The sequence below is a fragment of the Rattus rattus genome, chromosome 9, assembly GCF_011064425.1.
Source record: "Rattus rattus isolate New Zealand chromosome 9, Rrattus_CSIRO_v1, whole genome shotgun sequence".
NCBI classification, from domain to species: Eukaryota; Metazoa; Chordata; class Mammalia; order Rodentia; family Muridae; genus Rattus; species Rattus rattus.
The window spans coordinates 90,476,590-90,496,592 of NC_046162.1; the positions used below are offsets into that span (position 1 = coordinate 90,476,590).

The 20,003-nt window shown below is 43.6% G+C and overlaps 1 protein-coding gene across 1 annotated transcript in view; it reads left to right on the forward strand.

Moving 5' to 3' along the window:
• Positions 1-347: 347 nt before the first annotated feature.
• Utp6 (UTP6 small subunit processome component) overlaps positions 348-20,003 on the forward strand; it is a 30,230-nt gene continuing 10,574 nt past the window's right edge. The window contains exons 1-11 of the mRNA XM_032912851.1: positions 348-593; positions 1,846-1,930; positions 6,742-6,783; positions 6,966-7,058; positions 8,672-8,719; positions 9,321-9,384; positions 10,430-10,548; positions 12,073-12,150; positions 14,071-14,152; positions 15,621-15,702; positions 17,569-17,753. Of these exons, the coding sequence (XP_032768742.1) occupies positions 502-593; positions 1,846-1,930; positions 6,742-6,783; positions 6,966-7,058; positions 8,672-8,719; positions 9,321-9,384; positions 10,430-10,548; positions 12,073-12,150; positions 14,071-14,152; positions 15,621-15,702; positions 17,569-17,753 (970 nt within the window). The 5' untranslated portion in view covers positions 348-501. The remainder of the gene's footprint in view (positions 594-1,845; positions 1,931-6,741; positions 6,784-6,965; positions 7,059-8,671; positions 8,720-9,320; positions 9,385-10,429; positions 10,549-12,072; positions 12,151-14,070; positions 14,153-15,620; positions 15,703-17,568; positions 17,754-20,003) is intronic.

Here is a 20,003-nt window from a genome sequence, read left to right on the forward strand (position 1 = left end):
TGCACTGCTACCACACTGGTATCGTGAAGCTAGCAGACTGCTAAGGGCAGCTGGTCCGTAGTCTTAGAGCCTCATCGAATTTGCATAATTAACAATATCATCTTCAATTACACTTTTTAGTTTTCAGGGTTCTCGATGACGGGAACATGACAAAAACAGATGACTTCCAGGAGGAAGCGTACGGACTTCAGGCTCCTTTCAGGTATTCCGCCAAGGAGCTTTTTCCGGTCTCCCTGGCGCGAGGATTTGGCCCCACCCCCAGCCCCGCCCCCGCAAAAAGATGTGTCCCAGACCGGAAGGGGTTCTCGCTGCAATCTTCTAGTCATCCACAGGGTGGCGACAGCGGCTTCTATAGAAAAGAGGATGTTCCCAATGGCGGAAGCGGAAAAGGCGGGACTTACGAAGCACGTTCAGTCAATCACTAAGAGTTAGCCTGAAGGCTGGGAGGTGAGCGCCTTCAACGCGTGTTCTTCGCTCGTCTGCTTGTGAAGTTCCAGCCTCATGGCGGAGATAATTCAGGAACGCATAGAAGATCGAATTCCGGAGTTGGAACAGCTGGAGCGCATCGGACTCTTCAGTCGTGCGGAGATTAAGTGAGAGGATCAGGGAAGAGGAAGGACTGGGGCAGTCTTAGGGGAGCTTCGGGCGAGTGTGTGGCGGGGACAGGCGTGCGGACTTTTCAGAGCTTGTTTTTAACTACCGTGCTAGAAAAGGGAAAAGCTCGTTGCTGGAATTTGAGGACGGTCAGAGTTCAACTTTAACGTATTGTAAGACGATCCATCAGTCTGTTTGCCCATCGGTCATACTGACAGTGACCCAGTGGCCAGGGTCTTGGGGCCGTAAGGTGATATAGGCAGGATTCTAGCCCATCAAGGACTACTGGGCAATGTGAATGGCAGGAAAATTCAGATTAAAAAAAAATGCTTATAGTTTAAAAGTTCGGGATATACGACTTTAGATATTTGAGTATGGCGCCATAGAGGCCTAGGGGGAGTGGGTAGGTTTTCCTAACTAAACTTGTAGACTGGAGACCATTTAATTCATTACATATGCTTCTTTAGAGCCCTGCCACAGCTCCCGGAATATAGTTGGCACTCGGTAACTTGGTAAAAATCAATTACTTTTAGTGATTTTCTTGACAGTTCACTTTACCATGACTCTAGCTGAAAGTACAGTAATGGGAGTGTAGGATCCCCAAAGTAAACATTAGGAAACCCAGCGAGGACTCTTAGGAAGTGCTAAATGTAGCCAGGAATGGGGGCACCAGCCTTCAATCCCAGCACTTGAGAGGTTGAGGTAAGCCGATCCCTGTGAGTTGCTAGGCCAGCCTGGTCTACAGATTGAGTTCCAGAACAGCCAGGGGTCCACAGAAAAACCCTGTCTTGAAAAACAGAAGGAGGTGGGGTGCTAAATGTGTGGCCATTCTTAAAATATCGTCTTGCATATCCTAGAACACATATATGCACATTCCTTTGTAGTAATGTTTAGGTAGAGACAATTTAGGTTTTAATTTAGGGTAGAGATTTGGTTAACATAAAAACCTAAGCTTTGAGGCTAAGAGCATTGCAGAGTGCCTGCTTAGTGTATAAATAACAAGCATTAGGCTTTCTTTCCTTGGCTGATGGGAATAGCAATGATCCTGGCCACTGAGGTGATTCTCCTGAACGTTTGAGGCTAAATGTGGATGTTCTTAACAGCACAGAGGTAATTGTGTAAGAGAATGTATGCTTTGCCCGTGGGAGATACCTGTGTTTAGGAACTAGATGTTTCTGTTAAATGTGTGTTTTCCACATATCCCGAAGTTTAACTTCTCAGATGTTCCCATGTAATCGGCTCTCTCTGCAGGGCTATCATCAAGAAGGCTTCTGACCTAGAATACAAAATACACCGGAGAAACCTTCACAAGGAAGACTTTATCAGCTATGTTCAAGTGAGTGAGACTATAGCTTTCCAGTCCCTTCAAGAATTTTAAATCAGTGATGGGCTTCACAGCGGTTTTCTACAGAATTCCAGAATTCTATGGTTGTGCATTTTTTTTTATATATTAGGATTGGAGATGATTGTGTGGAGTGGCATTACCCAATAGGGCTTAGTCCTTGTCAGAGTAAACTTTTTTCTCCTGTTGGGTCAGTAGATCAGAGACCTTATCGTGTGTCAGGATTTTAGCAGGGATCTTGCCTCTTGAGTGGGCCTGCTAGAGGAGTAGGAGTTTGACAACAGCAGGCAGCTGGAAGGTGTGTAGAGCGCTTGCTTAGCACGGTCAGCCTGCAAAGGAGGTTTGCAACAGAGTGAGAAGGAGATTAGACATACAGGATGAATTGTCAAAGGAGGAAGAACGGCTACTAGGTACAGGTTCAGAACCTGAAAGATAGGAGAAAAATTCTTGTGTGTGTGTGTATCATGTGGTGTGCAGTATCTGCAGAGGCCTTAAGAGAGTGTTGGATCTGGAACTGTAGTTACAGGTGGTTGAGAATGTGGGTTCTGGGAACTGAACTCCAGTCCTTTGGAATAGCAGTCACTGAGCCATCGGCTTCAGCCCCCAGAAAGGTAAAATGTTAATAATAATAAAAAAGTCATGATGGTCCATGCCTGTAATCCTAACATTCAATGAGGCTAGGACAGAAGGATCTTGAGTTTGAGATTAGCCTGAACACACAGTGAGACTTGTCTCATAAAAAAACAAACAAAAACAAAAGACTTTGCTTTCCTGGGTCTGATGGCTTGCACTTGGAGTCTGAGGCAGGAGAATTTTAAGTTTAAGGTCTACCTGGTTTTCACAGTGATAATCCTGTCTCTGAGAAGAAGATAGGTCAGATGAGATGGCCTAGCCAGTATATTGATTGCTACGCATTCCTGACAACTTGAGTTTGATCCTTGAAACCCACACTAAAAGTAAAAAGCTAGGGCAGGTATGGCGGCACAGACCATTAGATAACTATTCAGGAGGCGGAGTTAGAAAGAGCTTTGTGGGGGTTGGGGATTTAGCTCAGTGGTAGAGCGCTTGCCTAGCAAGTGCAAGGCCCTGGGTTCAGTCCCCAGCTCCGAAAAAAGAAAAAAGAAAGAGCTTTGTGAGTTGAAGCCAGCCTGGTTTACGAGAGTTCCAGGCAAGCCAGGGCTTCACAATAGACCCCATCTGGGAAGGTGTGGGGGTGGATGCAGTGATGAACACCTATAATCTCAGTGCTCCTATGGGACCAGGAGAGATGGGAGCCAGAAAGCTTGCAAAGGGGCTGGAGAGATGGCTCAGAGGTTAAGAGCACTGGCTGCTCTTCCAGAGGTCCTGAGTCAAATCCCAGCAACCACATGGTAGCTCATAGCCATCTGTAATGAGATCTGATGCTCTCTTCTGGTGTGTCTGAAGACAGATACAGTGTACTTATATATAACAAATAAATAAATCTTAAGAAAAAAAAAGAAAGAAAAGAAAAGCTTGCAAAAGATGGGTGGTGGGCGGCCTGGAGTAAGCAGCATGGCAAAAATGAGAGACCCTGCTTTAACATGGTGGAGAGAGGGAACTGACTCCTGAAAGTTGCCCTCTGACTTCCATAGCCGCACTGGCGCATGCACACCCCACCCATGATAATAATAAATAAAATTGAATGATATATGAAAATTGGCCAAAAATATCTATTTATATAATATATATCAATACTATACATAATATACATATACTCATGTGTATATATATATATGTATGTATGTGTGTGCGTATATGTATGTATATGTATATATTCATATGAACAAAGAGGGCCTACCTCAAAAATCAAATTTGAACTAAGAGTGATAAAGACAATTGCAGAGGACATTGCAGACTGGGCTTTGAGGCGACATGTTTTGAAAATACCTGATTTACACTTACCAATTCACTATATTAAGCTTTTTTTTTTTTTTTTTTTTTTAGAGACAGTCTCCTATGTAGGCTTTGCCTGTGCAGACCGGCAGATTCTCCTGCCTCTGCCTCCCTGTGCCTGTGCTGTACCATTTCCAGCCTGTTTCCCTTCAGCTCACTTACACAGGACTCTCAGGGGTATTGGGAAGGCGACAGTGTAGGAACCTTGATGTAAAGGAGTCAGAACCAGGGAGGGGGAGCCTTAGAGAAGTGGAAATGCTCTCCCTTCTCCCCATTGGAAGAGCCGCCATTCTAGGGACTAGCTTTAGAGAGTATAATTAGATTAAAACACACACAGACACATAGCATTTGGTGGCAGAGATAAGTGGGTTTCCGTTGAGTTTGATGGCAGTCTGGTCTACGTTGTGACTTCCAGAACAGCCAAGGATACATCATGAGATGTATTTGCATTCAATTTTACTGACTTGCCATGACACAAGTGGCATTTAACTAAATTTTTTTCTTTTCTGTGGTTATGAATCAAACCTAGGGCCTCATGGATGCCAGGCGAGTATTCTACCACTAAAAGTTACATCCTTAACTCTTGTTTCTAATTTTTATTTACTTGATTTAAAAATAATATTTATTTATTTAATGTATGTGAGTACACAAGCTGTCTTCAGACACACCAGAAGAGGGCATCAGATCTCATTACAGATGGTTGTGAGCCACCGTGTGGTCATTGGGAATTGAACTCAGGACCTCTGGGAAAAGCAGCCAGTGCTCTTAACCACTGAGCCATCTCTCCAGCCCCCTGTTTTTTGTTTTTTAAGACAGGGATTTTTTTCCTGTAGCCCTGGCTGTACTGGAATTGTCTCTAGGCCAGGCCAGCCTTAAATTCTGTTATCTGCCATCTCCTGAGTGCTGACTGAGTTAAAGGTGTCTGTTCCCACCACTTGACTCTAATTTTTAAATACTTCTTTCCACAAGTATTTATTTAGGTGGGGTATGGGCACATACCCTGGTATGCATGTGGAAGTCAGAAGACAGCTTGTGGGGTTCAGTTCTACCCTGTGCTTAAGCTTAGGTCTTAGGTATGCCAGTAAGAGCCTTTACCTGCTGACCCATCTTAAAAGTCCCACCAACCCTCGGTTTTTGAAACAGGATCTCACTGTGTAGCACAGGCTGGCTTCACACCATTCACACATCTCATGTTCCTAAGTGTTAGGATAAAGCATGTGTCATGGGGCTAGAGAAATGGCTCAGTGGTTAAGAGAGAGCACTGACTGTTCATCCAAAGGACCCAGTTTGGTTCCCAGCCATATGGTGTCTTGCAACTGTTTGTAACCCTTGTTCCATGGGGGATCTAATGCCATTTTCTGGCCTCTGGATGCTGCATGTACATGGTGCACCGACATGTGTGGGCAAAACACTCATACACTTAAAAATGAAAGGAGAACAAAAAGATGTGTCACCATGTCTGGTGGGGGCTGTACTTTTCTTTCTTTTTTGGCGTTTTGGGACAGGGTTTCCGTGTATAGCCATGGCTGTTCAGGAACTAGTTCTGTAGTCCAGGCTAACCTAGGACTCAGAGAGATTCGTTCACCTGCTTCTGCTTCCTGAGTGTTTGGATTAAAGGCGTGCACTACCACTCCTGCTGTACTTTTATCTCTAATACACATCTGCAAAGTAAAGCTTGGATATAGCTGCGTGGTCAGCTACATGGGATTGTAGGCTTGAAATGTCTCATGAGCCAATTTTTTGTTTTCTTTTTCTTTAGTAGTTATAATTGGATCCAGACCTTTGGTCATGTGCTCTACAAAATAGTTTTTACTATTTCACTTCTTCGAAGAGCTGGGAATTTAACTTGAAATTGTGTTTCCTGAAGCTGGGGCTAGCTGAGATGGTGGAGTGCTTGCCTAGTATGTACGAAGACTGGTTCCATCCCCAGCTCTGTTGCGGCGGCACACGTGTGTAATTCTAGCACTCCTGAAATCCTGGCACTTGAAGGAAGGAGAATCTTGTTCTTTTTTCCATTAATTTATTTATGTATTTAGAGGGGAATCTTATTCGCATCATTCTTGGTTACATAGCCAGCTCAGAGCCAGCTTGGGCTCCATGAAGCTTAATCTCAAAAATCCAGGGAAGAAAAATATGAAAGAAAAAAGCAATCCCTGCTTCCATTTTCCCAAATCTGCCATTGTAGGTGTGTGTTCTTTGCCTGGAGGTGTAGGGGCCCTTGTGCATGCCAGGCAAGTCTGTGTCTGTCTGTCTGTCTGTCTGTCTGTCTGTCTCTCTCTCTCTCTGGGTAGATAGAGTCTCACTATGTCGTCCTGGCTGTCTGTCCTGGAAGTCCCTCTGTAGACCATGGTTGAGCTCACTGAGATCTTCCTGTCTGCTTCTGGAGTGCTCAGATCACTGGAGTGTGCTACCACGCTGGAAGTGTTGCACCTCTTGACATACTGTCCTTGAACTTTCAACCCTCCTCTATCTTAGCCTCTGGGGTGTAGACATGTGCCACAATTCCTGACTTAGATTTTTTTCTTTTTAATTTTAAAACTGAAAATTAGAACATGCTGCTTTAAGAAGGAGGCTGGATTAATATTATAAACCTTACGAGTCTCATGCTATGAAGTAATGTGTTGTCTTTGCCTCTTAGCTGCTTACAAAATTCTTTCTCTATGTATATATATAAGTATTCATATATATATATGCATATATATATACATATATATGTAAGTTTTATGGAATTAAGATTAATTTTCAGAGAATTCTAGAGATTGTGAATTCTGGCTATTGATAACAAATTGTCTTTTATTTCAAGTTTGTAATTTTTTATGCATTTCTTGTATTTAAAAGGTTATGCTTTTCATGTTTCTCTTTGTATTCTTCCCCCACCCCACTCCCCACAGTATGAAATTAATCTTTTGGAGCTGATCCAGAGAAGAAGAGCAGTAAGTTAATGCTTAATTTTTTTTGACATTTGTTTCATGTTGGGGAGACACTGATTATTGGTAGCCAATGCTGTGTCCAAAGTGGTTTTTTTTGGGGGGGGTGTGTGTGCTAAGAGTGAGCATGAGTGAATGCTACTTTGAATAAATGTGACTAACTGGGGTTTTGTTTTTGTCCCTTTTAGAGAATTAAATATTCATTTAAGAAGGATGAGATTGAATATTCTATGGTACATCGGGTACAAGGTATCTTTGGTCGTGCTTCAGCGAAGTGGAAAGTAAGTGATTAGTGAATACTCGAAGAGACATGCTTATGCACAGTGTATGTATTAGACGTGATGATGCACAGTGTACATATTCAGAGTTGGATGTTTGGCTATTTAAATGCCACGTCCTCTCTGTTCCTTCCAGGTCTCAGTACTTACCTCCATGATGACGCCATTGCTTGAAACAGGTTCTGAGCCACGTAAGCCGTTAAGATGGTTCACCTGGTCACTTTGTTGTTACTCTGAGGATGGCACTAAGCACTGTGCTTAATACATAATTAGGGATTAGAAAAATAAAAGAACTGGGCATAGTGATACAAACTTTAAATTCTGGCACTCAGGAGGCAGAGGCAGGCAGATCTCTTGAGTTCAGGACCAACTTGTTCTAGATTCAGTTCTAGGATAGCCAGAGCTACACAGGGATACCCTGTCTCAGAAGACCAACGGGTGGGGAGGGGCGTACCTAGTATGCATAAAGCCCTGGGTTCAGTCCCCAGCACCTCTGAGGTGGCACAAGCCTGTAGTACCTGAGTTAAGGTAGAGGCAGGAGGATCAGAAGTTCAAGGTTACCCTCTGCCTAAGACAGTTGATATCGATGGTTTTTGATGATTAGCTGACTCATTTATCCCTACTTATGTATTACCAGCTACTTCGCCAGGTATTGTATTTGTGAAAAAGAAGGTCTGTCTATTCTGGGGTACATGAGACACAGTCAGGGAAAAGGCAGTAAAGAAAATCACCAGGGAGGTAGTTGGGTGACGGGTTAGAGATGGGCAGCACCCCAGTGAGTTGATGTTTAGTTTTGCTGGGGACTAATGTATACCTGAGAGTGCTTTAGAATTCTGAGAATGAAAGGTTTTATGCGTTTTTTTTTTTTTTTTAAGATTTATTTATTTATTATATATAAGTACACTGTGGCTGTCTTCAGACACACCAGAAGGTATCAGATCTCACTATAGATGGTTGTGAGCCACCGTGTGGTTGCAGGGAATTGAACTCAGGACCTCTAGAAGAGCAAACAGTGCTCTTTTTTTTTTTTTTTTTTTTTTTTTTTCTTGAGCTGGGGACCGAACCCAGGGCCTTTCACTTGCTAGGCAAGCGCTCTACCACTGAGCTAAATCCCCAACCCCCAGACAGTGCTCTTAACCACTGAGCTATCTCTCCAGCTCTGTTTTTTTTTTTTTAATTATTTATTCATTTTATATATATGAGTACACTGTGTCTGCCTTCAGACACACCAGAGGAGGGCATCGGATCCCGTTACAGATGGTCATGAGCCACCATGTGGTTGCTGGGATTTGAACTCAGAATTTCTGGAATTGCTGTCATGCTCTTAACCCCTGAGCCATCTCTGTAGCCCGGTTTTGTGTTTCTTTACCTGGTTTGAAAACCTTTTAGAATTGCACTGGACACATTAGATAGATAATAGATTTTGTCTTGGGACACAGTCGGTGGGACTTAGATTTGTTCTCATGGTTAGGAGAGCCCAGGCTTCAGTGAAGAAGACGCTTACAGGTGAAGAGTGTGGCACATTGGCTCTTTTGGAACCCGCCTGTCTTCACTGAGGTGACTTAATGCAGTGTAAAGGTGGAATTCAAGCAGCCTATGCTGTGTTTCCCTTGCAGGATGATGTCCAGCTTTGGCTGTCCTACATAGTCTTTTGTAAGAAATGGGTAAGTAAAGCCATGTGCACTTCTCTTTCCTCTTCAGTTCAGTCTGTTACTGAATTCCATGGTTCTCAAGAGGTACAAGGTTAACAGTTGGAGAAAGAACCCATGGAGACAGAAGCTGGGCCCCAGTCACATTTGTATATCTGACCATGTAAATGAGTCTAAGTCACGTGAAAAGAAATATATATATGTGTTCAGTAAAAAATAAAGCCAGATTGTTTATGTTTAATAGTTTAGGTATAAAAAGCATGAGTGTGTCTTGTAAGTCTCTAGTAATAACAGATCTTATTGTGTGTGTGAGACAGAGAGAGAGAGAGGAAGAGAGAGAGAGAGAGATTGATTAATTTTGTGTGTGTGTGTGTCTGTCTGTCTGTATGTATGTATGTATGTCCCCCTGTCTCACTGTGTAGCCCCATCTGGCCTGGAACTTGCTATGTAGACCATGCTGGCCTTGAAGTCACAATGCTTCATTTGCCTATCCCTCCTGAGTACTGATTTTAAGTCAAGAGCCACCATGCCTGGCTTTCCCATTTGACTTTGTAGTTAGTAGGTTAGCAGTGGTTTCTGTGTTCAAGGAGTAAAGTGTTCTCCTCCTCTTTTACAGGGTACCAAAGCTCATCTTAGCAAGATCTTCTCTAACATGCTTGCCATTCATTCAAACAAGCCAGGTATGTCAAACCTACATTTTATTAAAAATCAGGCCATTTTGGAATTTATTGTGCTTGATGAACCTCGGAAATTATTTGGGGCCTTGAGCCAAGACAGTTAGCTGTGACTTAGTTTGTGTACCCCGTCCCATCACTGTGCCAGGTGCTGGTTTGTGGACAGGAAGGATGCTTTTCCTTTTAGCTGATGGAAAGGTCAGCTTGCTGGCTCTGGGGCATTTTATGTGGAGGCAGCAGGTCTGAGGGATTCTAACGTCAGAAGGAGGAGATACTAATGTAGGTTTGTAAGGTGGGTCGGCCGATACAACAAGGTGTGCACAAAGTAGAAGAGAAAGTCTCCTGTGAATGTGTGAATAAGGTCACACTGCTCTCTAGTGGAGAGCTCCAGGACTGTTCTCAGGGTGTTAGGTCAACTACAAATTTATGACATAGGGATCCAGTGATCTTAGCAATTCAAAGGCCGGTCTTGATCTCTTGATCATCCCTAAAGCAGATGTGATCCCTAAGTTGAGGTTTCTGGAGTGACTACATTAGTGGGTAAGGGAACTGCTTTGGTAATCCATGGGGGCAAGAGATTCTGGGAATATCCACGCTCAATTTCAGAGGTCACATGCTCAAGAAAGCTAAAAGCAATGGTTTGCTATTATTTATGACCCTCTAAGAAAGTTCAGGTGTGATTACCAAGCAGGGGTCATTTTGTGGTATGTAAGCATGTGGTATATGTGTAAGCATGTGGTATATGTGTGGGTGTGCCTGTGCCATGGCACAGTATAAAGAGTTCAGAGGGAACTTTGCAGAAGGCGGCTCTCTTCTACCATGTGGGTTCTAGGAACCAGATTCAAGTCATTAGATGGGTGGCAGGTGCCTTTGCCTGCTGAGCTAGCTTGCCCACCCTTTTCCTGACTTAATGGAGTCGTCAAACTAACCATTAGAAACTCCCTCAGCCCCTCCCTTTTTCCTATGGTAAGATTAACAGATAACTCACGAAGTATAAAAACTGGAGCATTGATTGCTCATTGAAATTAAGTCTAGTTTTTTTCTCCTATAGCTTTGTGGATCATGGCAGCCAAATGGGAAATGGAAGATCGCCTGTCTTCAGAAAGCGCCAGGCAGCTATTTCTTCGGGCTCTACGCTTTCATCCCGAGTGTCCAAAGCTGTATCAAGAAGTGAGTTTTTGGGCATGTAGGATGAGAGATGTCTCTGTGATCTCAGAGTGAGACAGCAATGTCTCTGATATGTAGAGAACAAATACTTGTTAAAATGAAGTTGTCCCCTCTGTGTACTCTATTTTCTCATGGGTAATTGTGCTTCATGAAAATTTGGTTGCTACTTTTTTCTTTTCTTTTTAAAGATTTATTTATTTCATATATATGAGTACACTGTCACTGTCTTTAGACACAGCAGAAGAGGGCATCAGATCTCATTACAGATGGTTGTGAGCCACCATGTGGTTGCTCGGAATTAAACTCAGGACCTCTGGAAGAGCAGTCAGTGCTTTCAACCGCTGAGCCATCTCTTTAGTCCTGCGGTTTTTTTGTTTGTTTTTTTGTTTGTTTGTTTTTTGTGAGACAGTTTCTTTGATAGTTCTGCTGTCCTAAAACTCTCTGTAGAGCAGTCTGGCCCAGCTGCCTCTGCCTCATCATTAGTGTGGGGATTAAAGGTGTGCACCACCACTGCCTGGCAAATATGAGTAATTTTCAAAAATGAAATTATCATTGTTTTGTGTGAATGTGCGTTTGCACAGCCATGCACATGAGTGCGCATGTGGGTGGCGTCAAAAGGTTGATGTTTCAAGGCCATGTGAGTATTCATTGGTACTTTCCCGGAGCTCGGTGTGGTTAGTGAGCCATCTCGTGACTATTGTTTTGTAAGACTAAATGTCTAGGTTATCTTTCTTTCTTTTTTTTTTTTTTTTTTTAGTTCTTTAATTAATTAATTAATTAATTAATTTTGAGATAGGGTCTTTCTACCATCTTAAAACTCAATATACAGACGAAGCTGACCCTGAATTCAGAGACCTACCTGCCTCAGCCTCCCATTAGTGCTGGGATCAAAGGCATGAGCCACCAGACCTTGCAGCAGGGCAGGCAGGCAGGCGTGGTGCTGCGCTGGACCAGTAGCTGAGAGCTTATATCTGATCCACTAACATGAGGCCGAGAGGGAGCTAATTGGGAGTGGTGTGTGTTTTGAAGCCCATCCTAAGGACATACATACTTCAGCAGGGACACACTTCCTAATCTTTTCTAAGTAGTTCTACCAACTGGGACCACACATTCGAATACATGAACCTGTGGGAGCCATTCTCATTCAAACCACTAGCCTAAGGAAAGAGTTTTGTTTAACAGACATATCCTATGTCTCCTTCTGTGTTGCTAAGTGGGCTAGAAGTCTGGATTACCCACCCAGCACAAAGGCGTTTTACTGTATATGGGTGAGTTTAAATGAAACCACTCTCAGAAGCTTCCACTAAGTCTTTTGACTCTTACACATGGATTACACATCCAACGACCGCAAAGTAGTCTCCTCTTCATTCGACCTCATCAATATCAGCTAGCTTCATCCTGAGGAAAACATGCTCCCCTCATTTTCCTGGGTCAGCTATTAATGCTTTTTCTTTAAAGAAGCCATCTTGAATGTTTTTAATTTAAAAAGTATCTCTAAGGACTTTTAGGTCATTTTGCCTTTTTTAGTACTTTAGGATGGAGCTGATGCATGCTGAGAAACTGAGAAAGGAAAAGCAAGAATTTGAGAAAGCCGCCATGGATATGGTAAGAGCTGCTGTACTGCCGGTTGTTAGTCTCTCCGGCTGTCTTAGAGAAGAAAGAGGAATCTTTGAGTCTTACCCATTTAGTGTTCCATTTTTCACTTTCAAGTGAGTGTGTAAGTTATTTTAATTTTTAGAACAACATATTAGTGTGTGTTCATGTCCTGGTGTTTGTGGGGACGTCCACGGACAGCTTGAGGGAGTTGTTCCTCTCGTGCCATTACTTGGATCCCTTTCCCCACTGAGCTAGTGTGTAGCTCTTGCTCCTCCTGCTTCAGCCTCTGAGGGGTGGGATTAAAGGTGTGCTCCACCATCCCTGGCTCTTTTCCTTTCCATATAATTTGTAATGAGACGGAATACTTTAAAGGAATAGCTTGCGTTCTGAGGCATGCCTGTAATTCCAGTGAATCTCAGCCAGAAGGATTATGAGTTCTGGGCTAGCCTGGGCTTATAGCAACACCCTGTCTTCAAGAAGATAAAACAACAAAACTAATATAGAAACAAAAGAATTTGCTGTACCATTATGGTGTTTTTAGCTCAGAACTTTGTAGGTGGGGTGTGCATGTGCGGGGTATGTTTACGTGTTCACATGCGAGGGATTTTGGGAATGCATGTGTGTGTACGTGTAAGTGGTAGCCATAGGTTGGTGTGTGTCCCTTCAACTGCTTCCCCGCCTTATATTTTATCTTTTAATGACATTTGAGGATGATGCTTTGAGGGAGGCACATGTCAGGTATGTGGGAATCAGGAGTCGGTTCTCTCCTTTTGTCACATGGGCCCTGCAGGTCCCTCTCAGGTGGTCAGTGGGCAGCAGGCACCTCTCCTCCAGAGCCATCTCATCAGCATTATTTATCTTTTAATTTGCACGTACTTACTTGTGTGCCTCAGTGTACATGTGGAGGTCAGAGGAAGGGTAACTTAGCGGAGTTGGCTCTCTCCATCACTGATCTCAGGGGTCCAGCTCAGCACCTTTCAATTAAACCTTTACCACTGGCCCTTCTTATTATTAAAATAAAAAATATTATTATTATTATTATTTACTCATAATGACAGGGTTCATTATGTGGCTCTGCTTTGCTTGGATCTCTATGTTGACCAGGTTGGCCTTGAACTCAGAGATTCACCTGCCTCTGCACTGGGATTAAACTGTGCCTACTTTTATTCATCTGTGTGTGTGTGGTGGTGGCGGGGGAGTGAGGGTGGGTGTCTTACAGGCACCATAATATTCTACCATGTGAGTTCCAGGGAGTGGACTGTCATAAGTGTTGGTGGCAGTGCCTTTCCCTTTTAAACTATTTCATTGGTCCTTTTCATCCTGGTGTTTGAGATAGGGGTCTCTCACTGAAGGTGGAAGGCACCAGTTTGCTCAGACTAGCTGGCAGTAGGCCCCATTGAGCCCTGTACCAGGGTTCCAGGTGCCTGCCACCACACCTGGCTTTTTTTTTTTTTTTTTTTTTTTTTTTTTGTTTTTTTTTTTTCGGGCTGGGGGCCCAACCCCGGGCCTTGCGCTTGCTAGGCAAGCGCTCTAACCACTGAGCTAAATCCCCAACCCACATACCTGGCTTTTTGCATAAGTACTGGAGGTACACACTTGTGTCCTTATACTTGTGTGGCAAGCACTTCATCAACTGAGCCATTTCCCCAGTTGTTAGAACGTGTTTTTTGTTTTTGTTTTGTTTTATTCAAATAAAATATTAAACAGAAGGACAATCAAGGTGTGTGCGACTGGATCTGTTCTGGTCTAAACAGAGAGTAAGGGTCCTTAGGGAGGCATCTGGGTGACACTGATGTTCAAGCTGCACACCTTAGCCAGTGAAGGCTGGCCTTGGAATTGTGATTTGTCACTGCCCTGGTGGTTTGGTTTTTGGTTTTTGGTACTTCCTGGTCCTGCCTTTTCAGTCACGGTTAATGTAACACTTTGTAGGGGGATTTCGATCATCCTGAGGAAATCCTTAAAGGCGAGTTGGCACGGATCGTTTACAAAAGTGCTGTAAGCAAGATTAAAGGTAGGTATCCTCTAGAGACTTATTTTTGGTAGGTCTTCTGTTTGGGATGAGAAGGACTGTTAGCTTCAGGAAAAGCTTCTTTCTGAGCTCTCATCGGGCATTTCAATAAGGTTTTATTGAGGGTGGTCCTGCCTCCGGGTGGCCTGAGAGGCGGTTTGCTAAGCCGCATGGACAGCACGGCAGAGGACAGGGGAGCTGCCAGTAGCAGGGGACGAGAAACGGGTGTGCAGGTGGTCAGAAGCAGATGGATGTGAGTGCAGTGGCCACATGCTGTCCACCTATGCCCTGCTGTCCTGGAGCACAGAGGACCAGGAGCCAAGGCCACGAGGCCTGCCTGCACCACAACCAGAATGTAGCCAGGAGAGGCTGAGCTCAATGATTCTGCAGAACGGTGAAAGGAGTTCAGCCCAGCCTTTCCTGAGATGTATTGCGGGGGAATCTGGCCAGTGTAACCATACCAGCAGTCATTAGAAGATGCAAACGGGACAAAGGAAGATTCCAGTTGAGTTTGAATCCTCACACGATGGCCAGTGCACATCCCTTATAGCTTGCCTGGGTGCCCACCTATTCAAATGATAGCCAGGGCTCCCTGCAGAGGTTGTCTGCCTCTCAGGTAATCCCACTTCCTCTTCAGAAGGCCAGGAACATCCTGAGTAGGATGGCTCATCTCAGCGTATTTTCTATTGTATTCTGCTGGACAGGAAATTATCTAGAAGTCAGAAAATTCTGTATCAAACTGCCTGGGGCCTCATAGCTCATGTAATCATTAGACTCAGCCAGGATCTCCCTGCCTATGGACTTTGGGTTGTTTCTGGACATTACTGGGCTGCTTACATACTCTTTTTAATTAAAAGACTTATTTTTGTATTTTTTAAAAAAAAGTTTTATTGAGTATTTAACTAATTTGGTGGAGTTGAAAAGCAGTAGATGATATAATCTTTGCCTTATGCTCTGAAGGTTATGAAACTTAAGAATAGTTAGAAATATTTAAAAACATTAATGTTTTTGTACATGTGGTGGGGATATAGGAATATCTCCTCTTTGTTCTATTTAAAAAAACAAACAAACAAACAAACAAAAGTCACCCCGAAGGCTACCCGTTCTAACTATGAGCATAGCTTAGTGGTACATCATGTATGAGGTCATAGACTTGATCCAGCACCAGGAAAACAAAGACAGAGATTGGTATGGAGCCATCTAACACCGGCTGAGACAGGAGGATCATGCTAGCTTAGTACAAAATGCTTGCCTCACATGCACAAGGCTGTAGGCTCAATCCCTACTATAGGGTTCAGGGGAGGAACAAGCCAGCCGTGGCTAGAGAGTGAAGCCCTGTCTCAACGCAGAAGACAGCAACCCCCAAAAGACTAACTCTAATACGTAAAGAAGATGGCGCGTTTAGAATGAAGTGTGTCTTTACAATTTAACTGACAGCAGGTTGCCCCCTCCCTCTATTTTTAAATTTCAGGTGCGGAATTCCATGTGTCTCTTCTTGCTATTGCTCAGCTGTTTGATTTTGCCAAAGATCTACAGAAGGAGATTTATGACGAGTAAGTAAACAGTGGTGAGGCCAGCACATCTGTTTCTGATCTGTTAAGATCCAAGGCTGGGAGACATGAAGAAGAATATACACTGGGTGGTGCAGCCTTTAATCCCAGCACTTAGGAGGCAAATGCAGATGGATCTCTGAGTTCGAAGCCAGCCTGGTCTATAGAGCGAGCTCTCAGATATCCAGAACTACACAGAGAAAACCAGAACAAAGGCTAGAGAGATGGCTCAGTGGTTAAGAGCACTGACTGCTCTTCCAGGGGTCCTGAGTTCAAATCTCAGCAACCACATGGTGGTTCACAACCATCTGTAATGGGATCTGATGCCTTCTTCTGGCTTGCAGGTGTACATGCAGATAGAATATATATATTCTATCTGCATTTTCCTTGTTACAAGGAAAAGCCAAAACAAAACAAAATAAGAATAATAAGAAAAAGAATATCTTTCACAAGCTTTAGGAAAAATTATGCTATATTATGAATAGAAATTACACATTCCCGCAGTGGTTCTTTGACATACTGGGCTTCGAGTCTGAAATAGAGTGCAATTTACAAACATATCCCAAAGGCTTACATCAATACATATTTTTCTTTTCTGCGAAATCAGAGTTGTATTCATAACTCTTTTTTTTTTTTTTTTTTTTTTTTTTTTTTTTTTTCCGGAGCTGGGGACCGAACCCAGGGCCTTGTGCTCGCTAGGCAAGTGCTCTACCGCTGAGCTAAATCCCCAACCCCTCATAACTCTTGATAGCTAAGTGCTGTTGATAATTTAATCTGCGGTGTCTGATTCTGGTATTTAAGAATATTTGTACATATTACTTAATTTTTGTGCTGTGATGAAATAAATACTATGAGCAAAAACAATTTAGGGAAGAGTTCATTTTGGCTTATGGTTCCAGAAGCCTAGAGTCCATAGTGGTGGGAAAGACATGGCACGCTAATGCAGACAGGAAGTTGGCTGGTAATATCTTTCCCTGCACACAGGAAGCAGAGTGAGTGAGCAGGAAATGAAGTCTGACTCTAAGCCCACGAATCCTGCCCCCAATGATGCTCTTTCTTCAGATTCCACAGCCTCCCCAAATAATGCTACAAGCTAGAGACTGAGTGCTCAAATCCACAGCCCTTTGGGGTGCTTCTCCTAGCATCCGCTGCGTGATGTTACATTAGACATTTTGTTTTTAGGTTCTACTTCTCGATGTCATAGAGACAGATAAGCTAGAACACACATCTTTGGATGGCTTCAGGGTTTTGGTAGAGACTTTGCTTAGGCTTTTTCTCTGCCTCTGGTAGAAGAATTCAGGCTCTGCAGGGCTCATGGAGTTGTCTATGGCCACAGATAGCTACTGATATGATTTGAAGAGCTATAATAATTTTAAAGATAATATTTGTTGGGGTTTTGCTTATTTATCACTATATAGGGTCTGGACTCACTGGGCTGGCCTTGAATTTTTGGGAATCATTCTGCCTCAGGCTTCTGGATACTGGGAATATGGGCTTGTGCCACCATGCCCAGCTAATAGCTAACATTTGTAAATGATGCCTGAAATGCTCTGAAATCCAATTGATATATAACAACTTTGTTCCATTGATTAGTCTGTTCATTACACTGTTCTGGAACACCTGTTAGGAGATTTCTCTTGTGTTATTGCAGCTATAAAAGGGCGTCCTGTGGGTTGGGGATTTAGCTCAGCGGTAGGGCGTAGAGCGCTTGCCTAGCAAATGCAAGGCCCTGGGTTCGGTCCCCAGCTCCAAAAAAAAGAAAAAAAAAAAAAAAAAAGGGCGTCCCGTGTCCTGTGCAGACCATAGGAACTCTGTTAGTCTCAATCAGTCTCTAGCATGAGGCAGGTGCCAGTAAACTATAATTTTCAGCCTTCAAGCTCTGCACACTGATGACCCACTCACCTGGGACTATGTGGCACGGCGAGAGTTAGAGATTGAGTCCCAACCAGGTGAAGAGCAGCCTGTATCAAAACAAGCCAAAGCAGTGGAAATGGGCCGAAGGGAAGAAAGGTGCTGTGCCGTGTATGAAGAGGCAGTGAGGACCCTGCCTACAGGTGAGTCTGTCTTGTGTAAGAGTAAGGGTACATGACGGTGAGAAGGACAGTCTCATTCTCAGCACTTAGCTGGTATGGGAAGTCTCTGTAGAGCTCAGTGGTAGGGCTCTTAGCCAGTAGGCATGTATGTGCTCTTAGTTCAGTCTCTAGTAGAGAAGAAAAAAAGGAAGAGAAGTCTCTGTGTGGGACAGTTTACAGTGTACCTGGCTTGCTTTTTCTTTCCTTAAATTAGAAAAACGGATTACATGTATTTATTTATTATGTGTGTGTATCTGTGTGTGAGTGCATGCCACAGCACATATGTGCTGGGCAGAGAACAGACAGTAGACAGTTCACTGCGGTGATTGGGACCCTTCTCTCTTTTTAAAGATTTGTTTATTTACTTTATGTATATGACTGTCTTCAGACGCCAGAAGAGGATAGCGGATCCCATTACAGATGTTTGTGAGCCACCATGTGGTTGCTGGGAATTGAACTCAGGACTTCTGTGGGAGCAGTCAGTGTTCTAACTGCTGAGCCATCTCTCCAGTCCTGTTAATTAATTAATTAATTAAAGATTTATTCATTTATTTTATGTATATGAGTGCTCGATCTGCATGTACACTTGCATGCCAGAAGACAGCATCTGATCATATTATAGACAGTTGTGAGCCGCCATGTAGTTGCTGGCGGTCAAACTCAGGACCTTTTGAAGAGCAAACCGTGCCTTAACCACTCACCCATCTCTCCAGCCCCTGGTTCTCTGCTTCTGATATGTGGGTCCTACCTGAAGTGGGCTGAGGTCATCAGGCCTTATGTGTTGAGCTGTCTTGCCAGCCTTTTCATACCTCCTTTTCTTGAGACAGCAACTCAATCTACTAGATAGGCCACGGTGACCTTGAACTTCTGAGTCAGTGTGTGTGGTGTCCTGCATGCTGGACAATCACTACCAACGGAGCTACATACTTATCCCTGTGATGGGGAAAAGCTAGAGTTTTTCATGGTGAGATTTCATGTAACCTAGGCTGGCCTTGAGTTCCTGACCCCTGTGTGGCTGGGACCACAGCTGTGTGCGAGCCTTCGAGGACTTCTTCAGTAATAGAGACATTCATGCTCATTTGCTTGGCAGAAATAATACTCACTTATAATTTAAGGGTGGGGATGTGGCGCAGTTGGTAAAGTGTTTGTAGAACATATGAAGCCCTGGGCTTGATCCCCAGCCCTGGCCTAAACTGCAAGTGGTGGTGCAGACTTCATAATGTAAATACCTTGGAGATAAAGGCAGGACGATCCAGGGTTCAAGGTTCTCCTTAGCTACAGAGTGAGTTTGAGGCCTCTCTGAGCTGCATGAAACCTGTCTCGGATAAAAACAAAACAAAGTAAGCCAACCCCCAAACCCTAAGAAATTATAATTCAGATGATTTTTTTTTAAATATTTATTTATTATGTATACAGCATGCCTGCATGTATGACTGCAAGCCAGAAGATCTCAGTATAGATGGTGTGAGCCACCATGTGGTTGCTGGGAATTGAACTCAGGACCTCTGGAAGAGCAGACAATGCTCTTAACCTCTGAGCCATCTCTCCAGCCCCAATTCAGATGATTATTATTCTATATCTTTTTTCCTTTTCTTTTTTTTTATTTGGAGACAGGGTCTCTGTAGCCTTGGCTGGCCCAGAACTTTCTGTGTAGACTAAGGCTGTCCTTGAATTCTGCCTGCCTCTGTCTCAGTGCTGGGGTTAAAGGGATGAGGCACTACATGGGGGTACCCTGTATCTTTCTTTAGAGGTTGCACTTTTGTTTGGTAGTATTGGATAATGAAGGCAGTGGAGGTAGAAAGCCTAGACCAGGATTTGAGTTCCTGTGATTGCTCAGTCCCTTTCTCCCAATATCTGCTATGTTTGATTGGAAACAATGGGAACAATTGTTTTTAAAGCCAGGTTAATTTAAACTTTGTTTTTAAAAACAATTCACTTTATTATTTTTATTTAGTGTGTGTGTGTGTGTGTGTGTGTGTGTGTGTGTGTGTGTGTGTGTGTGTGTGTTTTCCTGTGAGTTAATAATGTCACATGTGCTGGTACCCACAGACGCTCAGAGAGGTTGTCCGATCTCTTGGAGCTGTAGTTACACAGGTTGTGAGCCACCCAGTTTGGATGCTAGAATCCTAACTCAGGTCCTCTGGAAGGGCAGCAAGTGCTCATAACCATCGGGCCACCTCCAGCTCCTGACTTAAACTTCCTTTAGAGGAGTTTCCTCTTGACAGAAAGGTG